This window comes from Podarcis erhardii, assembly GCF_964252035.2.
Source record: "Podarcis erhardii genome assembly, chromosome: 11".
NCBI classification, from domain to species: Eukaryota; Metazoa; Chordata; class Lepidosauria; order Squamata; family Lacertidae; genus Podarcis; species Podarcis erhardii.
In genome coordinates, this window is record NC_138501.1 from 30,625,898 (window position 1) to 30,640,435 (window position 14,538).

A 14,538-nucleotide genomic window follows, 5' to 3' on the forward strand; every position below is an offset into this window, starting at 1 on the left:
ACTGTTGCAAGAAGCCCGAGCAGATCAAGTTTGTGTGTGATTTTATGTTGCTCAAACTGATACATTTATTCCAGGAATTAGGCCATTCACAGAGTGAAACATAAGTGGGGTTGACTTACAATGTTTACTCTTTGACTTGTTTGTTTTGTTGCTCATTGTTTAATAATTAATGAAACAAATCCAAGTGTAAATGTGTCTGGCATATTCCTTTCAAGCTACACCAAGCATGATCGCTCACTCTCCCCTTCCCCAGAAGAATAACTCGGTTTCATAGTTTTCAAAACATAAATTTTATTTCCTTTCTGTAGCATTTTCAAAGTGTTACACATATACTCAGTCTCTTTAATGCCAGTTTTACTAAGAGGCAACATTCTTCAAACTTCACTTTATAACAAAAGTTATGCAAATATAACAAATATGTGAAAAGCACTAAGTAGAGTATTTCCCACCATCAATTTTCTTTCATCAAATAGATGTCCTCAAATTGAAAATGTTTTCGGTATTGTTTGAACTGGCTGGCATGACTCATTTTAAATATCTTCAAAATGTATCCATGTGTTTTTAAAAATGTAGCATTGAACTTGTAGTTGATAGTGACTTTCTTGTGTAGAAGCAGAGGGAAACAAAGAGCTGGTCTTTAGAATATTGATCACTGCTCTAATGCACTTGAATCCAATGCCTTTAGCCAAGGCAATTTAAATGCCTTAGTTGAGGTGGTATAATAGTGATTGTGTTGCTACCAGTGTAGCCTATTGTGGTGTTCACCTGGTCCTTTGAAACATAGGTCCCAATATATAATGAAATAGATCAGGGGTGGGGAACCTCCTTGACTCTGGGAACCAGATCCTTATCAGGATCAGTCTTAGAGGCCAAATTTGACAGGTGGGCAGGCTGTATTGCTCCTAGGAGGCTGGGGAACGTGTTATGAATCCCCTGGGCTACCACTGCATAGGCAAGTAAAGGTTTTAGGTCACATTGAAGGGGACTTACCAAGGCAGGTATTTGTAAGCTGAAATATAATTTAAAATTATTATTTTGTAGTTACTATTCTTTAGCTAAATAGCAATATTTCATAAGTATGAATATAGCAACAGTAGAGCACTGTAAACCAGCTGCTCCATATCTATGCTTTTGGACCACCACCTTTTCCACATTTTACGCTCACATAAAAAGCCAGCTTGCCTGCTGCTGCTTTGGTATTGCATCCTTGTTCTTCAGTTTATGTCACAAGCTATCCAGAGTCTTTGTTTAACGGTCTTTGTTGCATTTAGCTATGATAGGTAACGTAATAGCTTTCCAACTTTAACTATATAACTTCAGAAGTTCTTTGGTTGTATGAGAATGTACACATGGCCTCTAGCTATTTGTATTTGTTCGGTTTACTTTGTTGTCAAGTCTCGTTAGGACATTTAACATGGTTAGCTTGAGGTCAAGCATAACAAAAGCTTTGTGATTCTAAACAACTAGTGCTAAGGTATTGAACCGTGTGATGCCACTCTTTCTGTTTTTAAATCATGTTGCTTTATAAAAGCAAAATGTGCAAGTTCTTGAAAGAGAAACTGTCTAAAGAATCTGGATGAATATTTTCTGATGCATTTTTCTGGTTTCTATTATGAAATTGGTATTTGTTGAGAAATTTGTAATCCTAAGAGAGAGAACTTGTTTTGCAATGTATAAAAAGTGTAAAATTGCTAATCTTCAGGGAAAGGACATAAGCATAATTAATGGGTCTATAATAAAGCTGTCACGTGATTGCCTTACCCATTAAACATTCTGTGTAAACTAATGTCAGTTGGCATAGCTCTGTCTGTTCTTGACCAAAAATTACTATTACGATGCAGTAGAAGAAACTGCTTTTCACATTGAGGTTCTACAAGCAGTAGATGCAAGAGTGATTCTTGCTTCTGCTTTTCTGGGATAATGTGAAGTAGGTATAACTTGCATCCACATTTTGTTGCTTCTCTGAATCAGAATCAGAATCTGATTGCTTCTCTGAACCTGCCAGTGCACCCAGAGTTTATTACACCTGTAAAATTTCAGGGCATTGTTATGCTGCATTGGCATTTTCATTATGAGAGCCTCACATCCAGGGGGTCGGCAACCTGCAGCCCATGTGCCACAAGTGGTCCATGGGGGTCATTTAAACGGCCCATGAGCTGCCCCCCAACCGAGCCGCCCACTCAGCGAGCCCCCCTGTGCTGCACTAAACCGGCGCAGCACGGAGCAGGGACTCACTTCCATGGCACTGGAAATCGCGTGTGCAGAAGCTGAAAATCGCATCTGCACAGACGCAGGCACTGGAAATCACGCGATCCAGCCCACAGAGCGATCTCCGCAGGCGTGAACAGGCCCAGGTCCATCTATACATACTCAAACCTAAACTGAGGGGCTTTGGGGGTTACAGGTTATCTTACTCTGTATTACTCTATATTAGCTTAATTCTATATTAGCTTAATTTCACCCATTCTAAACCCTAAATGCAGTTTTTAAAATGTATTTAAAATTTCCTTCAGAAGGTTGAATAGCATGCATAAAAATAGTAAAGCAGTGTAAAATAGCAAATACTATATTACGTCTAAAAGGGGTCAGGGCTTCCTGAATGTCAAGATGAAAGAAAAGTAATTGAAAATGCCATTTGTGCTGCTATCATGTGCACTTAATTGGGAATGAATCCCATAGAGAAGCCATCTGTTCCTGGTGCACACCTTGATTTAGCATTGCTGTTAAGAGCAACATATGAAAATGCCATAACTGTTCCTGGTAGGTTGTAACAAACCAGTGCTGCTCTTGCAACAGAGTTGTAGGTTTCTGGCTGCTGGCAGTAGTCTATACCAGGTACAATATTGGAACAATAATCAAAGGCTCCAATGTAGTCTGTCAAGGTTATGAAAGCAGGAATAATAGGTCATAAATTCTTTCTGGAGTATGTAATTCCTATGCTTGATTGGTCAGCTATCTCTTGTTTTAAGTGTTATAAGGGGGAAATAGCTTCACTAATGTGGTATATTGTATCTAGTTCAGTGGACAGTGTTTTGGACATAGATTTCAAGAGTATCTTTTTTCTCCAGACTCTCTAGCTAGGTTTATCTCCCAATTTTGATCCCCCAATTGTACAAAATGAACTGTGAATGTTATAAGACTTGTAAAGTACCAAATTATGAGTGCTGTAACCTGATTCCTCTGAACTCGTGGCTTGAAGTTCTGATGACATAAGCACTGCTGCTTTCATAAACAGGTTTAAAGATAATCAACACTACATTATGCTTGCTTTGACATCTATTGGAAAAAATATTTTGATAGTGATGGTCATCTAATAAGTTACCTGTTTTCTTTCCAGAACATTCCGGATGTTGATGATGAAGGTTATAGCATTAAACCAGAAGCTAGTCAGAATATCCTTTTATTGTAATGCTTAATTATTAACCTAGAGCGTGAGCCCTGCTGGATCCATGTCAAAGGCCAGTCTAGTCCAGCATTTTGTTCATGTAGCTAACCAGATGCCTAAGAGATGCTTCAGATCACAAGCAAGAGAATGCTTGATAGCATTCTCTTGCTTGTGATCTGAAGCAACTGCTACTCAAGGCACCCTGCTACTTGATACTGCAGCCATTGTGACTAGTGGCCACTGATAACCTTATCTTCCATAAATTTATCTAATCTCCTGTTAAATCCATCCCAGTTTCCTGTGTATCCCACCATTATGGTTCATTGAATAACCCTGCTTTTTCCACAATCTGCATGTTATCTTGTTTTCTAAACTAGAAAGCCACAAATGTTGTAACCTTTCCTCATAGGGAAGTTGCTCCAGCCTCTGCATAATTTTGGTTGCCTTGGCTGTGTACAATCTCTTCACAAAGCTTTATGAATATGTAAAGGACTAATATCAGTGCTTTTTGTGGGTCTTAAAAACCCTGTTTAGCAACTTATTAACTTGCAGTTGTTCTGTGTTTGTGTGTATGCATAGAGCAGTGCTATTAGTCATTATGTGATTAACTTCATGACGTTCACCTTAACTGCAAATAACATACCAAAGAGAACCACTTCTATTCTTCAAGTGATTCTGACTCTGAAGATGATGAACCAAGGAAGTTCCATGTGGAAATTAAGCCTGTACAGGCAAATAGTAGTTCTCATTATACAATGCCTTCACTGGATGAATTAAAAGAATCAATAGGGAACATCACACTTTCACCAGCTATATCTGTAAGTAAACTGAGCACAATATTTAGTATATCAGGCACAGTCGGTAAATAGTACTTTAAAACTAACCATTTTAGCACAAATGTAGAATATCTCAATTGCCTATTTTTAATAAGTTATGGATTTCAAATGATAAAAGGATGAATTTTGGAATGTGGTATACCAGGTCTTTGGAGCAAGAGCAGAGACGCTGCCTGTGTATATATGGAGTTAAGGGAGTACCGGTACATATGAGGTTAACATAGAGCCACTTTGTTATTAGCAAGAGCCTCATTATTCAGAAACAAACAGCCCAACTTTTGAAGCTATATTCTGAACATATTATGTTATATTTTAATTGTAATCATATATGCTGAAGTCAGATTTTTAGTTTAGAGAGAGTTCTTTGTGCGTGTTAGAATTACAATATTTTTGGCATGGTCCTACCCCATGCCAGTCAAGGCAGGCGAATACATTTTATTGGATTCCTATATTCCATCTTAACTGTCTTTAGAAAAGTGAGAAACGATCAGGTTCCATCCTACAGTGCAACCTGTCACATAACATTATTCGTAACTACAGTTTGCATTTTACATGGATATATATGTCCCTGGCTGACTCTACAAATTTATCTTCCCCAGACTATATCTGCCTCGGGTGTATGAATCCAACAAACTATTTCATCTGTGCTTTGGCTTTTTCTGTACTGGAGTGTCTGCTGCTATTATGAGATGGAGTCTGTTTCTCAAAAGGCATGGGAGAAGGGTTTAAAACAGTGTTTCTCTAACTTGGGTCCCCAGCTGTTGTTGGCCTACAATTCCCATCATCCCTAGGTAGCGGAACCAATGACCAGGGATGATGGAAGTTGTAGTCCCACAACCGTAGGGAACCAAATTTGAGAAACACTGGTTTAAAATAAAACATTTCTATATAATCCAGTACACATCCATTTTAACTATTTGTGTGTCAAATCTGAGCTTTTTTCTAGTTTTTTGTGTTGTTTTCTTTGTGTAAAGGTCATTCTAGATCAGGGGTTGTCAACCTGTTCCCTACTGCCCACCAGTGGGCATTTCAGGATTCTAGGTGGGCGGTAGAGGGTTCTACGGCACAAGCTGAATCCTCCTTCCATTGAGCACTGGTGGGCAGTAAGGAAATTTTACCATCAAGAAAGATGCATTAGTGGGCAGTAGGTATAAAAAAGTTGACTACCCCTGTTCTAGATCAACAGTTGGGCTCTAATACCCATCAGCATGGCTACTGGTTGGGTGATGGCACTTGTAGTCCAACATCATCAGAGGGCCATAAGTTAGCACACACACCCAGCTCTAGATAAAGATGGATACAAATATACAACTAGTGATTCAGTATTTTGGTATTTGAGATCTCCAATAAACAGTTGGTACCATTCAGACCAGGGACGGGGGTGGCGCTGTGGGTAAAACCTCAGCGCCTAGGACTTGCCGATCGCATGGTCGGCAGTTCGAATCCTTGCGGCGGGGTGAGCTCCCGTCATTCGGTCCCAGCTCCTGCCCACCTAGCAGTTTGAAAGCACCCTTAAGTGCAAGTAGATAAATAGGTACCGCTTTATAGCGGGAAGGTAAACGGTGTTTTCGTGTGCTGCTCTGGTGCCGGTTCGCCGGAGCAGCGTCGTCACGCTGGCCACGTGACCCGGAAGTGTCTGCGGACAGCGCTGGCTCCCGGCCTCTAGAGTGAGATGAGCGCACAACCCTAGAGTCTGTCAAGACTGGCCCATACGGGCAGGGGTACCTTTACCTTTTTTTGCCATTCAGACCACACCATCAGGATTCTTGCCTTTTTCTTTAAAATGTTAAAATTATATTTTACAGTTAGGCTTTTTTATTACATTAACGTTATGGCTTGATGCTTCAAGATTTAAAGTTGTGGGGAGGGGAATACAGTAGTACATTTAACTTGCACCAAATCATATGTAATTATGTTTTCCCTATTTTATTTTGTATGCTGACATCAGAGACATAGTCCTGTAAGTATTAAATTATATTTACCATAGTTTACTTCTAATTAAAACTTAGCTGTGTGGGCTGGTGATTGTTTTGAGTGTGTGCATACATGTGTTTCATGGTGGTGAACTTCAAGCTTGCTTTTTTGCTGCACTTCCAAGACACTTAGAAGCGTTAGAGGCAATTGGCCCCTGACCTTATACTGTGTGAGGTCAGGGGCAAGGGGACAAGTGGCTGCCTCTTGTGGAGCAGTGTGGTCCCCATGACAATCATCTGAATTGGGGCACTATGTCAATTTCATATGAGCAGCTTTTTAAAAAAACAAAAACAAAAAACTGCATTTTGCTTCCCTTGCTGCTCTTGATCAGTAATTTACTTCCATATCAGCCCAGCACAGATATCTCAGGGTGGCTTCACAATTTGATGCCTAAGCAGAAGCCATTTGAAGCTGCTCCCACATGGCTACTAATGTGCACACAGGTTATTTCAAGAAAATTCAGAGTAGCAGCTGCTTGGCTTTAAAAACATCTGCCAACAGTATTCAGTCTTGGTCATAAAGAAAAAAAGGAAGAGGACCAACTTAAGTGGCATAAAGTATTGGCTTGCAATAGAGAGCAGTCATCACATTGCAGCAGTTCTAGGCAATCTGCATGGAATGGGATGGCCATATTGTGAAAAGCCACGATCGGTTAATTTTACCACAGATTGCAAACTTAATCTCCAGAAGATCTACCCGATATTTCACTACCTGTCTCTACCAGTTACTTTGCCTGTTAGAGGTACTAAGCCTGATAGCTAGTGGTGGCTTTGGAATTTATCTCCAACTGCCAACTCTTTAGTTTAGGAAGAAAATATTTGTTCACTAAGCATTGTTCATTTTTGTTATTTTTCATCTAGGCACAAATGAACCGGAATTCATCCAGTAAGTGTGTATGAACTGCTGACCATCATCTGGTTTTTCTTATGTTTATATTGGACTTCAACTTCCTGTTCATGAAATCATGCCTGTATAAATTGTTTCTTGTAAATGAAAAGTTGTATGTGGTGGGATATCAGGGAATCCTAAATCAAGGTTTGTTTGTTTTTCTGCTGCCATGTTAATGACTTTAATGACAATTCACTCCCCTGCCCTCACCCACAGAATGCAAAAGTCTGCCTACATTTGGTAATTGTCCAAAACAGATATATATGTCCATAATAAAATTGATTAATAAAATGACTGTGTGATATTAGATGGTTTTAATGGAACTCTTAAAGAATCCGACAGTAGAAACTGTACCACACATTAAAGCTTAGTGCTTGCATCCTGGCTTTAGGGTCAGGCTTTAGGTTGCAGTCCAACTCCCCTTGGTGCCAGGCTTGTGGAGAAAATGGATTTGGTGGAGATATTCCTTCAGGCACCCCTGCCAACCTCCACCCACAGAGTAGCTGCTGGCATGGAGCTCTTCATTCCATTTGCTGGATGGACAGAAGTACTTTGGGATCCCCTGGGGCAGTACCTCACAGCTCCAAAACAAGGGTGTTCCAAGGTGGGGTTAGCCCATGCTGGGATCTACTTGATCCTTAGCCTCACTGATGTCACTTGATGGCATCTGACCCAATATAGGCCCAGTTGCTGCTCCTTTGCCTTCTCTCCCAGGCAGCACAAGTGATGAAGCTCTGGTGATGGCTCTGTTACTCACCATGCCCCGCTGCTGCTCAACCAGGATTTGGATTGTCTTGTAAGCTATTTCTAATAGCACTTCCAACTTTAAAAAAGGAATAATATATTTGTCCTGTTAAACTTTTCTAAAACCTTATAGGATATGGTGACAGTTTGTACATGCTGATAAAAGAACTAGCCTTTGTTGGAGCAATGTGTATAAAATATGTGACAAAGCTCTTCTCCTGTGTGCTGGTGGTGCTCAAAGAAGACTTATCTAGCTTTGCCCTAAAAGGAAAAACATTAGAGAGTTGTGATCTCACAGCTTTTTAATTTTGGAGCGGGGCATTCAGAATCAGGACTGAAGCCTGAGAAACTACAGGTTAATCCCCCATGCTGTTTTCAGCTGCTATTTCCCATTAGGGAGATCATACAAGTACACTAGTTCCTTAATGGGGTGAGTAGGAGGTAAGGAAGGACACGGGTGGCGCTGTGGTCTAAACCGCAGAGCCTAGGGCTTGCCAATCAGAAGGCAGGCAGTTTGAATCCCTGTGATGGGGTGAGATCCCGTTGCTTGGTCCCTGCTCCTGCCAACCTAGCAGTTCGAAAGCACGTCAAAGTGCAAGTAGATAAATAGGTACCGCTCCAGCGGGAAGGCATTTCTGTGCGCTGCTCTGGTTCGCCAGAAGCGGCTTAGTCATGCTGGCCACATGACCCAGAAGCTGTACGCTGGCTCCCTCAGCCAATCAAGCGAGATGAGCACCGCAACCCGAGTCCGTGACTGGACCTAATGGTCAGGGGTCCCTTTACCTTTACCTTTAGGAGCTAGGGAACCTTTGCAGTTGGCAGTTTGCCACATGACAGAGTGATCTACATGTTCCCATATAGAAGTGACTTCCATATAGGAATTTGTCAGGTATTAGTTACTTGAATACTAAAAGTTACTTTGTCAGCACTGTGTACATATGTGCTTAATTGTAAAAACATGTCTCTTTCTAGATTTGCTTAAGGTTTAATTACCTATTAAATACTTACTGATTTAATACAAGTTATTAACCTTTAACTGCAAAGACAGGCTTCTACCCCAAATTTCCTTCTGAGCATGTTCACAAATCAGGGTTTTCCCACAAGCCTGTTACCAATGCACCTCTGAAAATCTGTTTTTGAGAGCTGGAAGTCTCTTGAGAATGGTGCAGGGGGCTATAGATGGAGAAAAGTTGCAAAAAACAACCATCTTCTTACATTAGAAGAGCAAATTAAAATCCAGGCCATAGTTTGAGAAGAATATTGTAATGCCTGTGTCTTACAGTAAAACTATTTTGAGATCAGCATCTTGCAAAACTCGCTTCCTATTTATTTTTCTATTCATATCCTGTTTTTTTAAAAAATTGGGGTCTTCAAAGAGGCTCTCAACATTTATAAAATGCATTGGAAACATTAAAAGCTATACAACTGATTCCGTTTAAGCAGGCATTTGATGTCCTTCCACACCCATGTCCTTCCTGGATTCCTTCTCACACAGCAATTTTTGTTATAAACACTTTTGGAAGAAGCAAAAGTTTCATACTGTGATGCATTTCCACTTCATGTCAGTGTTTGAGTTGTTTTGTATTGCATCTTTGCCATTTAAAACATTACTTTTATAAAGCTGGCTGATTTTGTTAATTAAATGTCATGGCTTTCAATTATCATAATATCTTTTAGGTGAAGAATTAACAAAATCAAAGCTTTCTGCTTCATCTAATGAGTAAGTTTCACATTAGACATTTATTTTTATTTGAAGAGTCACTGAATATTAGGTTTGAAGGGCTTTCTCCCTGCCCCCCACCCCCCAGATTCCTGTGTCCAGTGTTCAGTTCTGATGTGACAGTTTAGGTGTGGGCTGCTTGGGACTCCAAAAGATGAATTTATTTATTTATTTATTTATTTATTTATTTATTTATTTATTTATCCTTCACTTTGGCTGCTTACCTGACTCTCCTTTTAATTTGTGCTCATATCATATGATACATAGTATTTCCAGAATAAAACAATTAAGATGAAAATTTGATAATTACCTGTAGCATAAATACGATGTACATAGCTTTGCATCTGAAAATTTATGTATGATCTGCCAGAAGAATATAAATCACTTTCTTGCTGTCATAAGCCAAAATATTTTTGTTATCCATAAGTAAAAAAAAAATTGCCTTAAAGTCAACCTAAATTCTACAAGGCCATATTGGTAAAAATAATAGCATGGTTGCAGACCAAGGCCAAAAAGAATCAACTTGCTAGCCATACATGATTCCATTCCCACACTGAAGTGCTGCTCTTATGCAGTCTTTTTTTTTTTAATAAATATTTATTATGGTTTTGTATAATAAAACAAGTATTACAATCAAAAAAGAAACAACAGAAAAAGAAAAAGAACTCAATAAAAAACAACAGCGTAACAAACACAATGTATAACAATAAAAATAAAAAAGAACAAAAGTTAAAGAAAAATTAGTTTTTTGATTCTTGTCTTCATAACTCTCTTTCCTGACTTCCTCACATCTCCCTTTCCTGCGTTCCCCTTTATTCAATCAGATTTAGCAGCTCCTTACCCTTTTTCAAATCTTAATCAATATTATACATTCCAATCTATTATGTCTTCTATTTCCCCTTTCTCTTTAATACAATCTTGCAAATTCTTTATAACTTGATCCCTTATATCCTTTATTTGGTTTCGACATAATTTACTCTGGTTTTACCCTTTTTTTCCCTTAAAACATTTTTACATATTTCTTTTTACTATGTCACTGATGCCATATTATCTTTCTATCCAACATCATTTTAACATTCAAACATTTTACAATGTTTTTGGAGATATTCTTTGAACTTCTTCCAGTCCTCTTCCACCGACTCTTCTCCCAGGTCTCGAATTCTGCCAGTCATTTCTGCCAACTCCATATAGTCTATCACTTGCATCTGCCATTCTTCCAGAGTGGGCAGATCTTGTGTCTTTCAATGTTTTGCGATGAGTATTCTTGCTGCAGTTGTTGCATACATAAAAAATGTTCTATCTTTCTTTGGCACCATATGGCCGACAATGCCCAGAAGGAAGGCCTCTGGTTTCTTAGGAAAGGTATATTTAAATACCTTTTTTAGTTCATTATAAATCATTTCCCAGAAAGCCTTAACCTTTGGGCATGTCCACCAAAGGTGAAAGAATGTTCCTTCAGTTTCCTTACATTTCCAACACTTATTGTCAGGCAGGTGATAAATTTTTGCAAGCTTGACTGGGGTCATGTACCACCTATAAATCATTTTCATAATATTTTCTCTTAAGGCATTACATGCCGTAAACTTCATGTCGGTGGTCCACAACTTTTCCCAGTCTGCAAACATAATGTTATGACCAATGTCCTATGCCCATTTAATCATAGCTGATTTAACTGTTTCATCCTGAGTATTCCATTTCAACAGCAAGTTGTACATTCTCGAGAGTATCTTAGTTTTAGGTTCTAACAATTCTGTTTCTAATTTCGATTTTTCCACCTGGAAGCCTATTTTTTTGTCCACATTAAAGGCCTCCCTAATTTGATAATAGTGTAACCAGTCTCATACTTTATCTTTTAGTTTCTCAAAACTCTGCAATTTCAATGTGTCTCGGTTTTGTTCTAGTATCTCCCAATATTTCGGCCATTTGGCCTCCATATTGAGTTTTTTCAAAGCTTTAGCCTCCATAGGTGATAACCACCTTGGGGTCTTGTTTTCCAATAAGTCTTTATATCTTATCCAGACATTAAACACTGCTTTCCTGACAATATGGTTTTTGAATGCTCGATTAGCTTTTACCTTGTCGTACCACAAATATGCATGCCACCCAAAAGCATTATTAAACCCTTCCAAATCCAAGATGTCAGTGTTCTCAAGAAGTAGCCAGTCTTTCAACCAGCAGAATGCTGCTGATTCATAATACAGCTTCATGTCTGGCAGGGCAAGCTCCCCTCTTTCTTTAGCATCAGTCAATATTTTGAATTTTATTCTGGGCTTTTTGCGCTGCCAGACAAATTTAGAAATATCTCTTTGCCACCTCTTGAAACAATCCATCTTGTCCACAATCTGTAAAGTTTGAAACAAAAACAACATTTTTGGCAATACATTCATCTTTATAGCAGTGATCCGGCCTAACAAGGAAAGCTTCAATTTTGACCAAATTTCTAGATCTTTCTTAACTTCTATCCAACATTTCTCATAGTTATCTTTAAACAAATTCAGATTTTTGGCCGTCATATTAATCCCTAGGTATTTGACTTTCTTAACCACAGTTAGATCTGTCTCCTTCTGAAACCTTTCTTTTTCCGTTGTTGTCAAGTTTTTCTCTAAAACCTTAGTTTTTTGTTTGTTCAGTTTAAAACCTGCCACATGACCAAATTCTTGAACCAGTTCTAACATCCTTTTCGTACTAGATTCTGGCTCCTGTAATGTCAACACCAAGTCATCTGCAAATGCCTTAAGTTTATATTGTTTGGCTCCGACCTTAATTCCTTGGATCATCTGGTCCCTTCTGATCATGTTCAAAAACACCTCCAGGACCGAAATAAATAACAATGGAGAGATAGGGCATCCCTGTCGTGTTCCTTTTTCTATTCTAAACTCTTCTGACACCACATTATTAACTATCAATTTTGCTTTTTGTTCTGAATAGATTGCTTATATACCATTTTCAAACCCCCGTCCCACTCCCATTCCCTTAAGATTTTTCTTCATAAAATTCCAAGAAATATTGTCAAAGGCTTTCTCCGCGTCAATAAAAATTAAAACTGCTTTTGTATTAATATTTGTTTGCAATAACTCCAAAATGTCAATAATGTTCCTTGTATTATCAGAAAGATGTCTGCCTGGAAGAAAGCCTGCCTGGTCTTTGTGTATCACTTCATTTAAAACTCTCTTTAGTCTGTTAGCCAAAATATCTGCAAAAATTTTATAATCCACATTTAAAAGGGATATGGGACGGTAGTTTTTGAGTTGTGTCTTTTCAGATTCAGATTTTGGTATTAATGTGATAAAAGCTTCTTTCCACGACTCCGGCGCCTTCTTTCCCTCCAAAATCTCGTTGCACACCTCCTTTAATGGTTGAGTTAAACAGTCTTTCAGAGTCTTATAATACTTGGAGGTTAGTCCATCCGGTCCTGGAGATTTGCCTAATTGCATATTTTGAATGGCACCTTCAATCTCCTGTTCTGTAATTTTATGATTTAATATTGTCTTGTTTTCCTGAGATATTTTTTGTAATCCATTGGTTCTTATAAATTGGTCTATCTCAGTCTCGTTCTGTGGCCCCTGAGTGTAAAGTTGTTTGAAGTATCTCTGGAAGCACTTTCTGATCTCCAAGGGATTCTGGATGTTTCTTCCTTCCACCTCCAGATTTGTAACCGTGTTCAACTTCTGTCTTTTTTTCAACTGCCACGCTAGCAGTTTCCCACATTTATTTGCTGATTCAAAAGTCTTTTGTCTCATTTGTTTAATTTTCCATTCAATTTCCTGATTTATCAATTTCAAATATTGTACTTGGTATAATTTAATTTCTCTCAGAATCTCCTGTGACTTTGGTTTCGATCTTAATTTTTTCTCTCCTTCTTTTATTTTCTCCAAAATCTTCTCTTTTTTCTCATTTTGAGTTCTCTTTTTTATAGCATTCTGTTGTATCAGAAACCCTCTCATGACCGCTTTACTTGCGTCCCAGATTACTCTTTTCCCACTGTGGTTCTCAAATTTACTTCAAAATAATCTCTCAAAGTCTTTTGGGCCTTCTTAACAATCTCTTGATCTCTTAATAGGGTGTCATTCATCTTCCATCTGAAGGAACCAGTTAATGTTAACTTCATTTCCAGCTTCACAGCGTTATGGTCGGAGCATAATCTGCCCCAAAACCTGCTCTTATGCAGTCTTAAAGCTCAATCAGGAACCTTTAGAAGCTGCCATTATATAGGAAGTTCTTCAGTGGAGTGCTAAACAGATTGCTTTGTCAGTGCAAGCTTTTCTGCTTGTCTGAGAGAATGAACTGCCCTCTCCTCCCCCCATGCATTGTTTCGGGAGTTCTCCTGCCCCCCTGAGTAAATTTGGGGGTACAGGGGACACATAGTGGAAGCAGGGGAAAGCCCAATTGTACGAATGGAACTTGGGGGGGGCAGTTAGTTGAATCTGGCCCATAGTTATTGTGTGTAAAATGTATTTTGTTGTATCTGAATCAGAAGGTTTTTTTAAGTCAAATAAAACAGATTTGTGACAGAATTTGATTCAGATGCTTACAGAAGAGGTTTCATTCCATCTGCCTTTTCCAAATAAAAAAATATAGTATAGCAATTTTTTTTTTCTTACACAATTTATCCTAGTCCTATTCTTAACTCCCAGAAATTAATCAATGTACATGAATAATATAATACAATTTAATATGAAATAAAAATACAACACAGCAACGTGTTTTTCTTTACTTTAAAAAAATAATTTAATCATTGTTTGGTCAACAGTTGTTTAATCTTATATTACAAACACACAAGTTCCCAAAGTGGTTTATGGCACATAAAATAGAAACATCAATAGCAAAAGTAACATTGGCATGTCAAACAATTGACAGTTTCAGGGACAATGTCTATGATAATTCAATAGACCATTAAACAGTAACCCAGCAGCTCAAAGCAGCTGTAGGAGTGCACAGATGTAAAATTAGATTAAGGCTACAGTATTCACCCGACTAAGCTGGCAGTAAAC

The 14,538-nt window shown here is 38.5% G+C and overlaps 1 protein-coding gene across 1 annotated transcript in view; it reads left to right on the plus strand.

Annotated features, from left to right (window-relative positions):
* The window catches only part of FCHO2 (FCH and mu domain containing endocytic adaptor 2), a 70,734-nt gene that overhangs the window by 43,545 nt on the left and 12,651 nt on the right, over positions 1-14,538 (plus strand). The window contains exons 12-16 of the mRNA XM_081881192.1: positions 3,338-3,392; positions 4,025-4,203; positions 6,170-6,181; positions 7,056-7,080; positions 9,505-9,547. Of these exons, the coding sequence (XP_081737318.1) occupies positions 3,338-3,392; positions 4,025-4,203; positions 6,170-6,181; positions 7,056-7,080; positions 9,505-9,547 (314 nt within the window). The remainder of the gene's footprint in view (positions 1-3,337; positions 3,393-4,024; positions 4,204-6,169; positions 6,182-7,055; positions 7,081-9,504; positions 9,548-14,538) is intronic.